Source organism: Ranitomeya variabilis, chromosome 2, assembly GCF_051348905.1.
Source record: "Ranitomeya variabilis isolate aRanVar5 chromosome 2, aRanVar5.hap1, whole genome shotgun sequence".
NCBI lineage: Eukaryota > Metazoa > Chordata > Amphibia > Anura > Dendrobatidae > Ranitomeya > Ranitomeya variabilis.
This window is the reverse complement of record NC_135233.1, coordinates 352,735,627-352,755,520: the sequence shown is the minus strand read 5'-3', so window position 1 is coordinate 352,755,520 and position 19,894 is coordinate 352,735,627. Positions and strand designations below refer to the sequence as shown.

Below are 19,894 nucleotides of genomic sequence, written 5' to 3'. Positions count from 1 at the left end.
TTTGGGAGTTCTACCCTTGGGCTCCCTCTGGTGGTTTCGAGTGGAACTGCTGCTCCTGAAGTTTGGCCTGGCAGCTGACTTCACTAATCGGCTCCCTTGGCCTTGCTATTTAACAGGGCTCTGGTCTGTAATTCATGCCAGCTGTCAATGTTTTTCTAGGTTAGACTCAGTCCTCTCCTTAGATTTCCCTGATGGCCTGTCCATGTCAGCATAAGTTCTTGCTAGTTCTTGTACTTACTGCTCAGTTTTAAGTTATGTCTCTTTTTGTCCAGCTTGTTATTATGAAATATTCAGGCTAGCTGGAAGCTCTGGGGAAGCAGAATTGCCCCTCCACACCGTGAGTCGGTGTGGAGGTTATTTTTGTAATCTCTGCGTGGATTTTTAGGTTTTATATACTGACCGCACAGTGCCCTTTCCTATTTCTGTCTATCTAGTCAGAGTTGGCCTCCTTTGTTAAAATCTGTTTTCATCCCTGCGTTTGTCATTTCCCTCTCCACTCACAGTCAATATATGTGGGGGGCTGTCTTTCCTTTTGGGAATTTCTCTGAGGCGAGATAGTTTTCTATTTCCATCTTTAGGGGTAGTTAGTTCTTAGGCTGTGAAGAGGCGTCTAGGGAGTGACAGGAACGTCCCACGGCTATTTCTAGTGTTTGTTAGGATTAGGGATTGCGGTCAGTAAAGCTACCACCTCCTCAGAGCTTGTCCATGATCTATTTTACCCACCAGGTCATTTCAGTGCTACTCCGTACCCACCAGGTCATATCAGCGCTGCTCCGTTCCCACCAGGTCATATCAGTGCTGCTTCGTTACCACCAGGTCATAACAGTACAGCTGGCCCACAATGTGTTAAATACATCTCTAAAGAGGGAAAAGAAAGTTCTGAGTCTTTTTTTTTTTTTTGTAGCTTGTTTTGTCTTTTTTTTCCCCTTAATCTTTGGGTGGTTCAGGATTTGGGTACTGATATGGAGGTTCAGGGTCTGTCCTCGCGTGTTGATCATCTCGCTGCAAGGGTACAGAGTATCCAAGATTATGTTGTTCAGACTCCGGTTTCTGAGCCTAGAATTCCAATTCCTGATTTGTTTTCTGGGGATAGATCTAAATTTTTGAACTTCAAAAATAATTGCAGATTGTTTTTTGCTCTGAGACCCCGTTCCTCTGGTGACTCCGTTCAGCAGGTGAAGATTGTTATTTCTCTGCTCCGTGGAGACCCGCAAGACTGGACATTCTCCCTTGAGCCAGGGAATCCTGCATTGCTCAATGTAGATGCATTTTTTTAAGCACTTGGACTGCTTTATGATGAACCTAATTCTGTGGATCAGGCAGAAAAAATCTTGCTGGCTCTGTGTCAGGATCAGGAAGCAGCAGAAATTTACTGCCAGAAATTTAGAAAGTGGTCTGTGCTTACAAAATGGAATGAGGATGCCCTGGCAGCTATTTTCAGAAAGGGTCTTTGTGAAGCCCTTACGGATGTTATGGTGGGGTTCCCCACACCTGCTGGTTTGAACGAATCAATGTCTTTGGCCATTCAGATTGATCGGCGCCTGCGTGAGCGTAAGGTGGTGCACCATATGGCGGTGTCCTCTGGGCAGAGTCTTGAGCCTATGCAATGTGATGGGACTTTGACTGGAGCAGAACGGCAGGAATTCAGACGTCAGAATGGGCTGTGTTTTTACTGTGGTGATTCTGCTCATGCTGTTTCTGATTGTCCTAAGCGTACTAAGAAGGTCGCTAGGTCTGTTGCCATTAGTACTATACAGCCTAAATTTCGTCCTTTTCTGTAATGGCATTTGCGGATTCTGGCGCTGCCCTGAACTTAATGGACTTAGACTTTGCCAGGCGCTGTGGTTTTTCCTTGGAGCCTTTGCAGAGCCCTATTCCCTTGAGGGGGATTGATGCTACGCCATTGGCCAAGAATAAACCTCAGTACTGGACACATTTGACCATGTACATGGCTCCAGCACATCAGGAAAATATTCGCTTTTTGGTGTTGCATAATTTGCATGATTTGTTGTGCTGGGTTTTCCATGGTTACAGGTACATAATCCGGTGCTGGATTGGAAATCTATGTCTGTGACTAGTTGGGGTTGCCAAGGGATACATAGTGATATTCCTGTGATGTCAACTTCCTCATCCCCTTCTTCTGAAGTTCCTGAGTTTTTGTCAGATTTCCAGGATATAATTGATGAGCCTAAGTCTAGTTCCCTGCCTCCTCATAGGGACTGTGACTGTGCTATTAATTTGATTCCTGGCTGTAAGTTCCCTAAGGGTCGACTTTTCAATCTGTCTGTGCCAGAGCACGCCGCTATGCGGAGTTATGTAAAGGAGTCCTTAGAGAAGGGGCATATTTGCCCGTCTTTGTCACCGTTGGGAGCGGGGTTCTTTTTTGTTGCCAAGAAGGATGGCTCCTTGAGGCCCTGTATAGATTATCGCCTTCTCAATAAGATCACGGTCAAATTCCAGTACCCTTTACCTTTACTTTCTGATTTGTTTGCTCGGATTAAAGGGGCTAGCTGGTTTACCAAGATCGACCTTCGAGGGGCGTATAATCTTGTTCGTATTAAACAGGGTGATGAATGGAAAACAGCATTTAATACGCCCGAAGGCCATTTTGAATATCTGGTGATGCCTTTCGGGCTCTCTAATGCTCCATCTGTGTTTCAGTCCTTTATGCATGATATTTTTCGGGAGTATCTGGATAAATTTATGATTGTATATTTGGATGATATCTTGGTTTTCTCCAATGATTGGGAGTCTCATGTGAAGCAGGTCAGGATGGTATTTCCGGTCCTTCGTGCTAATGCACTGTTTGTGAAGGGGTCTAAGTGCCTTTTTGGAGTTCAGAAGGTTTCTTTTTTGGGTTTCATTTTTTCACCCTCGGCTATTGAAATGGACCCTGTTAAGGTCCAGGCCATTCATGATTGGACTCAACCTACATCTGTGAAGAGCCTTCAGAAATTTTTGGGCTTTGCTAATTTTTATCGCCGCTTCATTGCTAATTTTTCTACTGTGGTTAAACCTCTGACCGATTTGACCAAGAAAGGTGCTGATGTGGTGAATTGGTCCTTTGCGGTTGTGGAAGCCTTTCAGGAGCTTAAGCGTCGTTTTACTTCTGCCCCTGTGTTGCGTCAGCCAGATGTTTCTCTCCCTTTTCAGGTTGAGGTTGACGCTTCTGAGATTGGGGCAGGAGCCGTTTTGTCTCAGAGAAGTTCTGATGGCTCTTTGATGAAACCATGTGCTTTCTTCTCCAGAAAGTTTTCGCCTGCTGAGCGTAATTATGATGTCGGCAATCGAGAGTTGTTGGCTATGAAGTGGGCATTTGAGGAGTGGCGTCATTGGCTTGAGGGAGCTAAGCATCGCGTTGTGGTCTTGACCGATCATAAGAATCTGATTTACCTCGAGTCTGCCAAGCGGTTGAATCCTAGACAGGCTCGATGGTCTTTGTTTTTCTCCCGTTTTGATTTTGTGGTCTCGTATCTTCCGGGATCTAAGAATGTGAAGGCTGATGCCCTGTCTAGGAGCTTTTTGCCTGATTCTCTGGGAGTCCTTGAGCCGGCTAGTATTCTCAAGGAGGGGGTGATTCTTTCTGCCATCTCCCCTGATTTGCGGCGGGTGCTTCAGGAGTTTCAGGCTGATAGACCTGACCGCTGTCCTGTGGGGAAACTGTTTGTTCCTGATAGATGGACTAGTAAGGTAATTTCTGAGATTCATTGTTCTGTATTGGCTGGTCATCCGGGAATTTTTGGTACCAGAGATTTGGTTGCCAGGTCCTTTTGGTGGCCTTCCTTGTCGCGGGATGTGCGTTCTTTTGTGCAGTCCTGTGGGACCTGTGCCCGGGCCAAGCCCTGCTGTTCTAGTGCTAGTGGGTTGCTGTTGCCTTTGCCGGTTCCTGAGAGGCCCTGGACGCATATTTCCATGGATTTTATTTCTGATCTTCCTGTCTCTCAGAAGATGTCTGTCATCTGGGTGGTTTGTGACCGGTTTTCTAAAATGGTCCATTTGGTACCTTTGCCTAAGTTGCCTTCCTCCTCTGATTTGGTTCCATTATTTTTTCAGCATGTGGATCCTTTGCATGGCATTCCGGAGAATATTGTGTCTGATAGAGGTTCCCAGTTTGTGTCTAGGTTTTGGCGGTCCTTTTGTGCTAGAGTGGGCATTGAGTTGTCTTTTTCTTCGGCATTTCATCCTCAGACAAATGGCCAAACTGAGCGAACCAATCAGACCTTGGAAACCTATTTGAGATGCTTTGTGTCTGCGAATCAGGATGATTGGGTGGCCTTCTTGCCGTTGGCCGAGTTTGCCCTTAATAATCGGGCCAGTTCGGCCACCTTGGTTTCGCCTTTTTTTTGTAACTTCGGTTTTCATCCTCGTTTTTCTTCGGGGCAGGTTGAGCCTTCGGACTGTCCTGGTGTGGATTCTGTGGTGGACAGGTTGCAGCGGATTTGGAGGACTCAAGTGGTGGACAATTTAACGTTGTCTCAGGAAAAGGCTCAACGTTTTGCTAACCGCCGTCGGTGCGTTGGTCCCCGGCTTCGTGTTGGGGATTTGGTCTGGTTGTCTTCTCGTCATGTTCCTATGAAGGTTTCTTCCCCTAAGTTCAAGCCTCGTTTTATTGGTCCTTATAAGATTTCTGAAATTATAAATCCGGTGTCTTTTCGTTTGGCCCTTCCTGCTTCTTTTTCCATTCATAATGTGTTCCATAGATCTTTGTTGCGGAGATATGTGGTGCCCATGGTTCCCTCCGTTGACCCTCCTGCTCCGGTGTTGGTTGACGGGGAGTTGGACTATGTGGTGGAGAAGATTTTGGATTCTCGTCTTTCGAGGCGGAAACTTCAGTATCTGGTCAAGTGGAAGGGTTATGGCCAGGAGGATAATTCTTGTGTTTTTGCCTCCGATGTCCATGCGGCCGATTTGGTTCGTGCTTTTCATCTGGCTCGTCCTGATCGGCCTGGGGGCTCTGGTGAGGGTTCGGTGACCCCTCCTCAAGGGGGGGGGTACTGTTGTGAATTCCGTTCTTGGGCTCCCTCCTGTGGTTATGAATGGTACTTTTGGGAGTTCTGCCCTTGGGCTCCCTCTGGTGGTTTCGAGTGGAACTGCTGCTCCTGGAGTTTGGCCTGGCAGCTGACTTCACTAATCGGCTCCCTTGGCCTTGCTATTTAACAGGGCTCTGGTCTGTAATTCATGCCAGCTGTCAATGTTTTTCTAGGTTAGACTCAGTCCTCTCCTTGGATTTCCCTGATGGCCTGTCCATGTCAGCATAAGATAAGTTCTTGCTAGTTCTTGTACTCACTGCTCAGTTTTAAGTTATGTCTCTTTTTGTCCAGCTTGTCATTATGAAATATTCAGGCTAGCTGGAAGCTCTGGGGAAGCAGAATTGCCCCTCCACACCGTGAGTCGGTGTGGTTATTTTTGTAATCTCTGCGTGGATTTTTAGGTTTTATATACTGACTGCACAGTGCCCTTTCCTATTTCTGTCTATCTAGTCAGAGTTGGCCTCCTTTGCTAAAATCTGTTTTCATCCCTGCGTTTGTCATTTCCCTCTCCACTCACAGTCAATATATGTGGGGGGCTGTCTTTCCTTTTGGGAATTTCTCTGAGGCGAGATAGTTTTCTATTTCCATCTTTAGGGGTAATTAGTTCTTAGGCTGTGAAGAGGCGTCTAGGGAGTGACAGGAACGTCCCACGGCTATTTCTAGTGTTTGTGTTAGGATTAGCGATTGCGGTCAGTAAAGCTGCCACCTCCTCAGAGCTTGTCCATGATCTATTTTACCCACCAGGTCATATCAGTGCTGCTCCGTACCCACCAGGTAATATCAGCGCTGCTCCGTTCCCACCAGGTCATATCAGTGCTGCTCCGTTACCACCAGGTCATAACAGTTAACCCTCACATATGGGGTATCAGCGTACTCAGAACAAATTGTACAACAACTTTTGGGGTCCATTTTCTCCTGTTACCCTTGGTAAATTAAAGCAAATTGGAGCTGAAGTAAATTTTTTGTGAAAAAAAGTTAAATGTTCATTTTTTTTAAACATTCCAAAAATTCCTGTAAAACACCTGAAGGGTTAATAAACTTCTTGAATGTGGTTTTGAGCACTTTGAGGGGTTCAGTTTTTAGAATGGTGTCACACTTGATTATTCTCTATCATATAGACCCCTCAAAATGACTTCAAATGTGATGTGGTCCCTAAAAAATATTGGTGTTGTAAAAATGAGAAATTGCTGGTCAAATTTTAACCCTTATAACTCCCTAACAAAAAAAAATGTTGGTTCCATAATTGTGCTGATGTAAACGAGACATGTGGGAAATGTTACTTATTAATTATTTTGTGTGACATATCTCAGTGATTTAAGGGTATAAAAATTCAAAGTGGGAAAATTGCAAAATTTTCTAAATTTTCACCAAATTTCCATTTTTTTCACAAATAAACGCAAGTTATATTGAAGAAATTTTACCACTATCATGAAGTAAAATATGTCACGAGAAACAATGTTAGAATCACCAAGATCTGTTGAAGCGTTCCCGAGTTATAACCTCATAAAGGGACAGTGGTCAGAATTGTAAAAATTGGCCCGGTCATTAACGTGCAAACCACCCTTGGGGCTTAAGGGGTTAAAAAAGCTCAAAAGCCAGAACGTGTGCACATCAAGTCATTGTAATACTGCAGCGTAAATCTTCCTTATATTTAGCATTTATTAAGTGCCTTTTCAGGTTTCTGAGAGGACCCACCAGAAAAAGACGTAGTGACCCCATACCGTAATATTGTCACATCTCTTCCCTGCTCCATCTACATCTGTTTCAGTCACTATGTTCCCACTACAAGTGACGTTGGTAATAAAGGTGATGTACCTTTGGACAACACACATGCTGCCCAGCCAGGGAGTTGGAGCACCCGCTAGGACCGTGGGGTACTCGGTACCGGGCCGGTTCTGTTCTTGAAGGGGTGGTCACGGTGGCAGTGACCCGGTCCGTGGCCCTGGGCATCCAGTAATAGGTGGTTAATGAAAATGGGAATAAAGTCTAACGTAGTAGTGTTCGTGGTGCCACCTGTGGTACTTGGCCAGGAATGGCCGACGCTGCTTAAAAGGGGTCCTCTGGGGCTGATGGTTTTGCAGCTTAGATGGTGTAGCTCCCCACAGGTGGAGCTTGGTCCCCAGGGCTCTCGGTGTAGCTGGTAAGAGGGATGGTTGACAGTGGGGTGCAGGAGTGAGGGTGCAGGAAAAAATTGCAGGACACAGGGATAAAAATTTCCTTTAACTTTTACTGGTAGAATTCAGGTACAGCTCAGGGTACAGGGAGCAGTTGGTAATGGCGTCCGGGCAGCCTGGAAAAAGCTTGGGATGCACTTAACCAGGTGGGTTCGGAGGCCTTCCCACTGTGCTGTACATCTGACCCTTGCTGCCTGAAGCTCTGCGCAAGTCCTCTCTGTCTGTATTCTCAATCTGTATGGCTGACAACTTGAACTTTTCATGGGCACTGTCCTTTCTCTGGCAGACCCAGGCTCTTCACTTGCTGTGGTACCTGCAGGTGTTGGATGGAACAGGAGACTTGCAATCTCCTGCCCTCTGGTTTCAGTGGCTGGGTCTGCAACTCCCACACCACCATGGACCCCTGTGTCCAGTCTCTTGGCATTTTCCTCTAAGGTGAGCCCACTCACAGCTCCAGACCCCAGGCTCCTCTCCTTTTGCCTCCTCTCCTCTCACTGTCCCTAGTAGACTCTTCTAACTCCTCCTAAAGCCAGAATATATAGGAAACTACACTGAAGCCGGGTTTAGAGCTCCCCCTTCTGGCCTGGAGTCAGAACGGTGTTGCATATCAGTATTACCTGACTAAGGGATCTCTCCTTGTTTCCAGGCATGACATCACCTCCCCCATTGTGGCATCCGGACTCCTGGGGTGCCACAGATTAGTCTGGCCAAGATCTGTGGTACAACTAAGCCAAGGCTAATGAGAATGTGTGCTGTCCAGCAGCCATTCAGGGATAATCATCTGTCTACTGTGGCCAATGGGGCAGTACCACACTCTATATAAACTCAAAGCTTTCAACCTTAGTTGACAGATATTGTGCCTAGAAGCTCCCTGGACAGATATAGACCCAACTTGCACTGATTTAACCTCATTCTGCTTTCCCTCCTGATTCTGACCTGGGATTATCTGACTTCTCTCTGGACTGACTTTATGGTATCTGACCCCTGCTGTCCCCCTTGACTTGAATTTCTTCTGTGCTGTACTCCCTCCTGAATCTGACCAATCTCTAATTAACTATACTTGTCTTGGGTTCCCTCCTCTGGCCAACAGCCACTTTGTGAAAGTAACCTAGGGGACCCCAATGTAATTACAGATGCCGGTATAGGAGATTAAGGGTGAAAGTTGGGGTTTTCCTCTGGGTTCTGCCAGTTGTATTGACTAGCGCTCAGTCTGTCCAAGGTTGTCTTACTGACCTAGAGGCTTTTGACAGACTTTACATATGGTACACAGAGCACCTATAGCTCCTTAGTGCAAAATCATACACTACACGCACATGCTGAGCACATGATTCTTTAACTGGAAATGTAATGTATATGAAATGTGATCTTAAATCTAAGGTTATACTTACTATTCCCCAGCGAGAGCTCATAACTTTGAAGTTGTCTTGAACACATTTTACAAGCTTTTGGAAATTTTCATCTTGATATTCAAACCGATTACCAAATACCACAGAGCAAACAACATTGGACATAGCACGTAATATGTGGTAATTGGGATCTATAGGGGATCCTAAAATGACACATACAAATAGGTAAATCAAACGTTAAAGTTCAGGATTCACAGAATTGATGTCATGTTTTTTAAACAGGGTTAGTTGTGTGGCATAACTAGGTTTACTGTTGTAGTCAGTTGTGATGATCACACAGGGCTCATCAGCTGGCTCTCATTAATGGTGCCTCACAATATTATACTGAGTGATGGTGAAATGACCTACTGCTAGCCAGCAAGAGCAGTGTGTCGGTCACACTTGGTGCTAGCTGTCGCACTTCTGCGCAACCTTGAGGGCAAGGTATACTCTTCACCCGCCTCCCGGTTCTGGCAATGGGCAACTTTTGCAGAGTCCTTTCCAGGTGGCGAGCGGCAACCCAGCTGGTGACCAGCTACACAAACATCAGAGAGGGCAAACACACCACACCTGGGCACCAAAGCATTAACCTCCTCAGAAGCACAGTAACACTGACCTTTACCACCAACTAGAACTGAAAATAATCAGGAACAGAAGGAGGGAATGTGTTATGATCCCAATGGCAAGGATCTCAGAGATTACAGCAAAAGTCTGCAAACATAAATACCAGCTCATAGGGACGTGGTAACTAGGCTGACCATATAGCTGATCCTAGCACAAACACTAACAGTAGGCGGGGAACGTGCCTACGTTGATCCTAGACGTCTCGCACCAGCCGGAGAACTAACTAACCCTATCAGGGAAAATAAGACCTCTCTTGCCTCCAGAGAAAAGACCCCAAAGTAATACAAGCCCCCAACAAATAATAACGGTGAGGTAAGAAGAAAAGACAAACGTAAGAATGAACTAGATTTTAGCAAAGAGAGGCCCACTGACTAATAGCAGAAAATAGTAAGATGACTTATATGGTCAGCAAAAAACCCTGCAAAATATCCACGCTGAATATCCAAGAACCCCCAAACCGACTAACGGTGAGGGGGAAGAATATCAGCCCCCTAGAGCTTCCAGCAATATCAGGAATCACATTTTGTACAAGCTGGACAAAAATATGAACAAAGCAAAATAACAAAAAATAAGGAAGCAGGACTTAGCTTATCTTGCAAAGAACCAGGACCTGAAGACAGGAGCAAACAGAAATGAACTGATTACAACGATGCCAGGCACTGGACTGAGAATCCAGGAAGTTTAAATAGCAACACCCCAGGCCTAACGAAGCAGGTGAGTACCAACCTGGTAAAAGACAATCCAAGTGCCAAAACACTAGTGACCACAAGAGGGAGCCAAGAAGTATAGTTCACAACAGTACCCCCCCTTTAAGGAGGGGTCGCCGAACCCTCACCAAGACCACCAGGGCGACCAGGATGAGCAGCGTGGAAGGCACGAACCAAATCGGCCGCATGAACATCAGAGGCGGCCACCCAGGAATTATCCTCCTGACCATAGCCCTTCCATTTGACCAAATACTGAAGCCTCCGTCTAGAGAGACGAGAATCCAAGATCTTCTCTACCACGTACTCCAACTCGCCCTCAACCAACACCGGAGCAGGAGGCTCAACAGCAGGAACCACAGGCACAACGTACCGCCGCAACAAAGACCTATGGAACACGTTGTGAATGGCAAACGACACCGGAAGATCCAAACGAAAAGAAACCGGGTTAAGAACTTCCAAAATTTTATAAGGACCAATAAAGCGAGGCTTAAACTTAGGAGAGGAAACCTTCAGAGGGACATACCGAGAAGACAACCAAACCAAATCCCCAACACGAAGTCGGGGGCCCACACCGCGGCGGCGGTTGGCAAAACGCTGAGCCTTCTCCTGTGACAACTTCAAGTTGTCCACCACATGATTCCAAATCCGCTGCAACCTATCCACCACGGAATCCACCCCAGGACAGTCAGAAGACTCAACATGACCCGAGGAGAAACGAGGATGAAAACCAGAGTTGCAGAAGAATGGCGAAACCAAAGTAGCGGAACTAGCCCGATTATTAAGGGCAAACTCCGCCAATGGCAAGAAGGTCACCCAATCATCCTGGTCCCCAGAAACAAAACATCTCAAATAAGCCTCCAGTGTCTGATTAGTTCGCTCCGTTTGACCATTAGTCTGAGGATGGAAGGCAGATGAAAACGACAAATCAATGCCCATTTTAGCACAAAAAGATCGCCAGAATCTGGACACAAACTGGGATCCTCTGTCGGACACGATATTCTCCGGAATGCCGTGTAAACGAACCACATTCTGAAAAAACAAAGGAACCAGATCGGAAGAGGAAGGCAACTTAGGCAAGGGTACCAAATGGACCATCTGGGAAAAACGATCACACACCACCCAGATGACAGACATTCCTTGAGACACCGGAAGATCAGAAATGAAATCCATGGAAATGTGTGTCCAAGGCCTCTTCGGGACGGGCAAGGGCAGAAGCAACCCGCTAGCACGAGAACAACAAGGCTTAGCCCGAGCACAAGTCCCACAGGACTGCACAAATGACCGCACATCCCGTGACAAGGAAGGCCACCAAAAGGACCTAGCCACCAAATCTCGGGTACCAAAAATTCCCGGATGCCCTGCCAACACCGAGGAATGAACCTCGGAAATGACTTTGCTGGTCCATTTATCAGGAACAAACAGTCTGTCGGGTGGACAAGAGTCAGGTCTACCGGCCTGAAATCTCTGCAACACACGTCGCAAATCAGGAGATATGGCCGACACGATTACTCCCTCTTTAAGAATACCAGCCGGCTCCGAGACTCCAGGAGAGTCAGGCACAAAGCTCCTAGAAAGAGCATCAGCCTTAACATTCTTCGAACCAGGCAGGTACGAGACCACAAAGTCAAAACGAGAGAAAAACAATGACCAACGAGCCTGTCTAGGATTCAGGCGCTTAGCAGACTCGAGATACATCAGATTTTTGTGATCAGTCAAGACCACCACACGATGCTTAGCACCCTCGAGCCAATGACGCCACTCCTCAAATGCCCACTTCATGGCCAACAACTCCCGATTACCATCATCATAGTTCCGCTCAGCAGGCGAAAACTTCCTAGAGAAAAAGGCACATGGTCTCATCACAGAGCAACCAGAGCCTCTCTGTGACAAAACAGCCCCAGCACCGATCTCAGAAGCATCCACTTCAACCTGAAAGGGAAGTGAGACATCAGGCTGGCACAAAACAGGCGCCGAAGTAAACCGGCGCTTCAGCTCCTGGAAGGCCTCCACGGCTGCAGGGGCCCAATTAGCCACATCAGAACCTTTCTTGGTCATATCCGTCAAAGGTTTAACAACGCTAGAAAAATTAGCGATAAAGCGACGGTAGAAATTAGCAAACCCCAAGAACTTCTGAAGACTCTTAACAGACGTGGGCTGAGTCCAATCATGAATAACTCGGACCTTGACTGGGTCCATCTCCACAGCAGAAGGGGAGAAAATAAAACCCAAAAAGGAAACCTTCTGCACTCCAAAGAGACACTTTGAGCCCTTCACAAACAAAGCATTATCACGCAAAACCTGAAACACCATCCTGACCTGCTTTACATGAGAATCCCAATCATCCGAGAAAACCAGAATATCATCCAGATAAACAATCATAAATTTATCCAGATACTTCCGGAAGATATCATGCATAAAGGACTGAAACACTGAAGGAGCATTAGAGAGCCCAAAGGGCATCACCAAGTATTCAAAATGACCTTCGGGCGTATTGAATGCAGTTTTCCATTCATCTCCCAGCCTAATACGCACAAGGTTGTACGCACCACGAAGATCCATCTTGGTGAACCACTTGGCACCCTTAATCCGAGCAAACAAGTCTGACAATAGTGGCAAAGGATACTGAAACTTAACAGTGATTTTATTCAGAAGCCGATAGTCTATACAAGGTCTCAAAGACCCGTCCTTCTTGGCCACAAAAAAGAATCCCGCACCAAGAGGGGAAGAGGATGGACGAATATGCCCCTTCTCCAAAGACTCCTTGACATAAGAACGCATTGCGGCATGCTCGGGTACAGACAAATTAAATAATCGTCCCTTAGGAAATTTACTGCCAGGAATCAAATCTATAGCGCAGTCACAGTCCCTATGAGGAGGAAGATCACTGGACCTGGACTCACTGAATACATCCTGATAGTCACCCAAATACTCAGGAACCTCTGAAGGAGTAGAAGTAGCAATAGACACCGGCGGAGAATCGCAATGAATTCCCTGACAACCCCAACTCGACACAGACATAGCCTTCCAATCCAAAACAGGATTATGGGTCTGTAACCATGGCAGACCTAACACGACCAAATCATTCATTTTATGCAGAACAAGAAAACGAATCACCTCCCGATGTTCAGGAGTCATGCACATGGTCACTTGTGTCCAAAACTGCGGTTTATTTTCCGCCAGTGGCGTAGCATCAATTCCTCTGAGAGGAATAGGAATTTTTAAAGGCTCCAGGACAAAACCGCAGCGCTTGGCAAACGACAAGTCCATAAGACTCAGGGCAGCACCTGAATCCACAAACGCCATAACAGGGTAGGAAGACAATGAACAAATTAAAGTCACAGACAAAATAAATTTAGGCTGCAGATTACCAATGGAGACAGGACTGACAACCTTGGTTAGGCATTTAGAGCATGCTGATATAACATGTGTAGAATCACCACAGAAAAAACACAGCCCATTCTGTCGTCTATGATTTTGTCGTTCGGTTCTAGTCAGGATTCTATCACATTGCATTGCTGGATCGGGGTTTCTATCACATTGCATTGAAACAGGTGTCTGTTCAGACAACACCGCCAGAGGATTAGCGGATTTGCGCTCCCGCAAACGCCGATCAATCTGAATAGCCAGCGCCATATAATCATTCAGACTTGTAGGAATTGTGAAACCCACCATCACATTCTTAATGGCTTCAGAAAGGCCATTTCTGAAATTTGCGGCCAGAGCACATTCATTCCATTGAGTAAGCACGGACCATTTCCGAAATTTTTGGCAATACACTTCGGCTTCATCCTGGCCCTGAGAGATAGCCAGTAGAGCTTTTACTGCCTGAATTTCAAAATTAGGCTCCTCATAAAGCAATCCGAGCGCCAGAAAAAACTCATCAATATTCGCCAATGCCGGATCTCCTGGCGCTAACGAGAAAGCCCAATCCTGAGGGTCGCCACGCAAAAAGGAGATAACAATTTTAACTTGCTGAGCTGAATCTCCAGACGAACGAGGTTTCAAAGATAGAAACAATTTACAATTATTCCTAAAATTCCTAAATTTAAATCGATCTCCAGAGAACAGCTCAGGAATAGGTATCTTAGGCTCAGACATAGGACTGCCAACAACAAAATCCTGAATGCTCTGCACTCGTGCAGCAAGCTGATCCACACTAGTAATCAAGGTCTGAACATTCATGTCTGCAGCAAAGCTTACAGCCACTCTGAGAAAAAGGGGAAGGAAGAAAGAGGAGAAAAAAAAACAACAACAAAAAAAACCTCAGAACTCCTTTTCTTTTAATCCCACTTCTGCAATGCATTAACTATTCAGGGCCTGGCATACTGTTATGATCCCAATGGCAAGGATCTCAGAGATTACAGCAAAAGTCTGCAAACATAAATACCAGCTCATAGGGACGTGGTAACTAGGCTGACCATATAGCTGATCCTAGCACAAACACTAACAGTAGCCGGGGAACGTGCCTACGTTGATCCTAGACGTCTCGCGCCAGCCGGAGAACTAACTAACCCTATCAGGGAAAATAAGACCTCTCTTGCCTCCAGAGAAAAGACCCCAAAGTAATACAAGCCCCCAACAAATAATAACGGTGAGGTAAGAAGAAAAGACAAATGTAAGAATGAACTAGATTTTAGCAAAGAGAGGCCCACTGACTAATAGCAGAAAATAGTAAGATGACTTATATGGTCAGCAAAAAACCCTGCAAAATATCCACGCTGAATATCCAAGAACCCCCAAACTAACTAACGGTGAGGGGGAAGAATATCAGCCCCCTAGAGCTTCCAGCAATATCAGGAATCACATTTTGTACAAGCTGGACAAAAATATGAACAAAGCAAAATAACAAAAAATAAGGAAGCAGGACTTAGCTTATCTTGCAAAGAACCAGGACCTGAAGACAGGAGCAAACAGAAATGAACTGATTACAACGATGCCAGGCACTGGACTGAGAATCCAGGAAGTTTAAATAGCAACACCCCAGGCCTAACGAAGCAGGTGAGTACCAACCTGGTAAAAGACAATCCAAGTGCCAAAACACTAGTGACCACAAGAGGGAGCCAAGAAGTATAGTTCACAACAGGAATGGCAGGTTAAAATCGGCCTCTCATCAGTCATCTGACCATGCTGTGGCAACAACCAATCTCCACCTCCGGACCATAATCGCTGTCCCAGCTCAAATTGATGCTACGAGTGCATCTCCTAGTATGCGATAACCGTACTGAGCGAGCACCTCAGCAAGCTCCGCACCCCCAAGGTGGAACCCCGCGAATAATAGCCAGTAAATGGCAATGGAGAACCAGAGTCCGCCCAGGAGAGTGAAAGGCCCGCACAGGTAAGGAGCTACCATTCCTGACACATAAGGCATTTCAGGCTCATGACCAGCAAAACTCTTAGGCCCCAATTCATCCAGACTGATATTTTGTGTGCCAGTCTTCATGAACTATGTCCTGGAGTAAGATTTGAAAAATTCATTAAGAGATGTGCACCTTCTAATACATCTTTCAAATGCCACGTTCCACCACTCCAGCTGGAGTACAATTTTGTCAAAATATACACATTTGTGGAGTAAGCTATGAATACAGTTAATGTGATTCACGAAAAGCTGCGCATCGCACTACTTGGTCTACAGGCCATGACAGTAATCTGTGGCCACTGGACAGGAGCCATGAAACCAGCCTCCTACATTGATTTAGCCAGCCTAGTGCAAAATCAGGGTTGCAGCATTAAGCATATGTAGTAAAACCTGCTCAAAAGTGAATATTGAAAATCCAAATAACTGATACTTTAAAATATTTTTATTGAATAAAATTAAAAACCAGGAGAAACTAACAACAAACATCACCATATATATCACAGTACAAAGAAAATACACATTATTGGGAACACAGATCCAATATTATATACAAATATAATTGGCTAAATGACCCTCAAAAAATCATCAAAAAATCATGCAAAGTGCAAGTCTAGCAATCAGTCTGTCAAGACTGCATAAAGTGCATAAATAATGTGCAAAAAGGGTATAAATACCAATATATTAGTGATCCGTGACTCCCAAGGACTCCAGCTCCAATGTGCGTTTCGCCCCCGTGGCTTTTTCAAGGAGTGAAGAGGAAGTGAAAAGGAGAAACTTTTATACGTGACCCCAACCAATCAGAAATAATGTAATAAAACGTGATCAATTAATCAAAGAAATACAGACGATGACCCAAATAACTTGCATATAATATGTGGAATCCCATTATATAGAATTTATCAATTCAATGCACATTAAAAGCATCAAAAAATATCGCGAAGCAGACCTGCGCTCCATGGTGGAATGCACGTCGAGGACCGAAACCCCCGGAACCGGAAGTGACGTGTCACGGCTAATGCGTCACAACCCGGAGAGCAACAGCCGCATCGCTGTAAGTAAAGCAACCAAAAACATTGTGGGACACATAAAAAATCAAGCGATATACAGGAACAGTGTCCCAGGATGTAAAAAACTGTTAATATACTATATTCCGCACAACCCCCGAAACCGGAAGTGACATATCGCAACTATGTGTCCCAATAAAGGACAATGACTGTTATTTCTGCATATAAAACCACAAGACATCAAAAAATAACAAAATACAAAAAGAATCAAGCAATATACATAAACCTATTGAATAGATACATTTACAATCAAATATATTATAATCAGCATTGACTCATCACAGTCATGCGCCCAAGTGGTGGGATATACCGCTGGAGCGCATCCCGGAGGAGACAAATAACAGTAAATAGAACATCATAATTACCTATAAATATAGCCGCATATTATCACACTTATAAGAAAATATATATAAAAGAGATGTATATCTAAAAACACGATATTTTAACACATTTTTATGTCAGCTATCATTTTATCAAAGTATCCAAATATTACAAAGTGACGCGTGCTAAATACCAATAAATATATTCATAATAAAATGTGCTAAGTGTTATGTGAACACACGTGCGACCAAGTGAAAAAGTAAAAAAAAACTTTAATTGTTTTAGATAAATAAATACATAAATAAATGAATGAATAAAGTGCAAAATCATTGAAATACAAAGGATTCCTTAGAATATCTGGATAGCAGGAAAAAACTAAAAAGCAAAAAGACAAAGAAAAAAGAAATTAATATAAAATCAATTATAAAAATGCACTAAAAGACATTTGTTCGTTAAGGCCCTTAGGTGCCATTGTACCTAGTCTAAAGATCCATTTAGACTCTACTTGAGCCAGGCGTTTCTTAATATCTCCACCTCTGACATTAAGGGTAACATTTTTATGTACCTTGGGGAGGACATAAAAAGTGCAATAGTCGGATGTTCTACAGTCAAATAATCCATCTGCTTCTTGCTGATAATAGAGGCCTCAACAAACAGCTTTTTTCAAAATATCTTTAAGCTGTAAGCAAAAAGATGATAGGGGATTGAAGGTAAGTCTCCGATAACACTTAGTGTCTTTCAATAGTTCATACACCTCTTTCACATACATTTCACAAGGCCAGACAACAGTGTTACCACCGTCTATCACTTATAGAAGATCAAAAAATGTTCGTGATGTTTTGGTACACAGCCATTATAAAAAGAAGACTGATAACCCATTTGGATCACGAGGTCCTAGGTGGGGTTTTTGTCCATACGGATCCTGTGTAGCATGCCCCAACATCGTTAGATGGACCGTTTATTCCGGTGCTGAGGAGGACAAAACATACAAAATTCTCTATCCAATTACAACAGCAGTCATTTATTGTGCTAGCCTAGTTGTCCTTGTAATCTTAAATATGTTGGTTTGACTTCTAGTTAGTTTAGACGTAGAGTTAGGGAACATGTACTTGACATTAGGGTGGCACAAACCATTATTGATATTGAATACCTAAAGACTTTGCCAAAACATTTTAAGTTGTTTCATCAGTGTGATGGCTCCCTCTTGAAGGTTAGAGGGATAGATCATGTTAACCTAATGTCAGAGGTGGAGATATTAAGAAACACCTCACTCAAGTAGAGGCTAAATGGATCTTTAGACTAGGTACAATGGCACCTAAGGGCCTTAACGAACAAATGTCTTTAACTGCATTTTTATAATTGATTTTATATTAATTTCTGTTTTCTTTGTCTTTTTGCTTTTTAGTTTATTCCTGCCATCCAGATATTCTAAGGAATCCTTTGTATTTCAATGATTTTGCACTTTATTCATTTATTTATTTATCTAAAACAATTATAGTTTTTTTCACTCGGTCGCACGTGTGTTCACATAGCACTTAGCACATTTTATTATGAATATATTTATTGGTATTTAGCACGCGTCACTTTGTAATATTTGGATACTTTGATAAAATGATAGCTGACATAAATATTTGTTAAAATATCGTGTTTTTATATATACATCTCTTTTATACAGTATATATTTTCTTATAAGTGTGATAATATTTATAGGTAATTATGATGTTCTATTTACTGTTATTTGTCTCCTCCGGGATGCGCTCCAGCGGTATATCCCACCACTTGGGTGCATGACTGTGATGAGTCAATGCTGATTATAATATATTTGATTGTAAATGTATCTATTCAATAGGTTTATGTATATTGATTGATTCTTTTTGTATTTTGCTATTTTTTGATGTCTTGTGGTTTTATATGCAGAAATAACAGTCATTGTCCTTTATTAGGACACATAGTTGCGATATGTCACTTCCGGTTTCGGGGGTTGTGCGGAATATAGTATATTAACAGTTCTTTACATCCTGGGACACTGTTCCTGTATATCGCTTGATTTTTTATGTGTCCCACAATGTTTTCGGTTGCTTTACTTACAGCGATGCGGCTGGTGCTCTCCGGGTTGTGACTCATTAGCCGCAGCACGTCATTTCCTGTTCCGGGGGTTTCGGTCCTCGGCGTGAGTTCCACCGTGGAGCGCAGGTCTGCTTCGCGATATTTTTTTACGCTTTTTATGTGCATTGAATTGATAAATTCTATATAATGTGATTCCACATATTATATGCAAGTTATTTGGCTCATCGTCTATATTTCTTTGATTAATTGATCACATTTTTTATTATATTATTTCTGATTGGTTGGGGTCACGTATAAAAGACTCCCCTTTTCACTTCCTCTTCACTCCTTGAAAAAGCCACGGGGGCGAAACTTACATTGGAGCTGGAGTCCTTGGGAGTCACGGATCACTAATATATTGGTATTTATACCCTTTTTGCACATTATTTATGCACTTTATGCAGTCTTCACAGACTGATTGCTAGACTTGCACTTTGCATGATTTTTTTGATGATTTTTTGAGGGTCATTTAGCCAATTATATTTGTATATAATATTGGATCTGTGTTCCCAATAATGTGTCTTTTCTTTGTACTATGATATATATGGTGATGTTTGTTGTTAGTTTCTCCTGGTTTTTAATTTTATTCAATAAAAATATTTTAAAGTATCGGTTATTTGGATTTTCAATATTCACTTTTGAGTAGGTTTTCTAGATTTGCTTCAGTGGATATTATTTATTGATTTGGGTGAGATTTTCTCACTGTGTGGTTGATTTTAGCATTAAGCATATGTAAGGAGATGGACATATTGCCTTGCTCCCCATTGAAGACATAACCGCTGTGTGTAATGTGATGTGTAATCTGAATAATGTCCTGTGTCTTGTGTACATCTTCTGTCATGTGAAGTGTAAGATGTTTGCCTATGTAATGTGCTAATATAAGGTATTATAGGACTTAGGACATAAGGTATTGCTTGCATAGAATGTAGGTGAAGGGGTTTCCCCAGCAACAGACACAGGGGGAGGACTTAGTGCTAGGACAAGTGACCTGCTTCCTGAAGTTAGCCAGAGAAGAGTTAGGCTACTTTCACACACAGCGTATTTGCTGCGTATTTTTACGCGCGCGTATTTTGCTGCTGCTTTACCTGCGTTTTTTTACGCAGGCAAAAAACGCAGCTGCTTTCACA

The 19,894-nt window shown here is 43.7% G+C and overlaps 1 protein-coding gene across 1 annotated transcript in view; it reads right to left on the bottom strand.

The window, feature by feature from the left end:
- LOC143805871 (cytochrome P450 2F2-like) overlaps positions 1-19,894 on the bottom strand; it is an 84,824-nt gene that overhangs the window by 17,767 nt on the left and 47,163 nt on the right. The window contains exon 5 of the mRNA XM_077285602.1: positions 8,593-8,753. Within this exon, the coding sequence (XP_077141717.1) occupies positions 8,593-8,753 (161 nt within the window). The remainder of the gene's footprint in view (positions 1-8,592; positions 8,754-19,894) is intronic.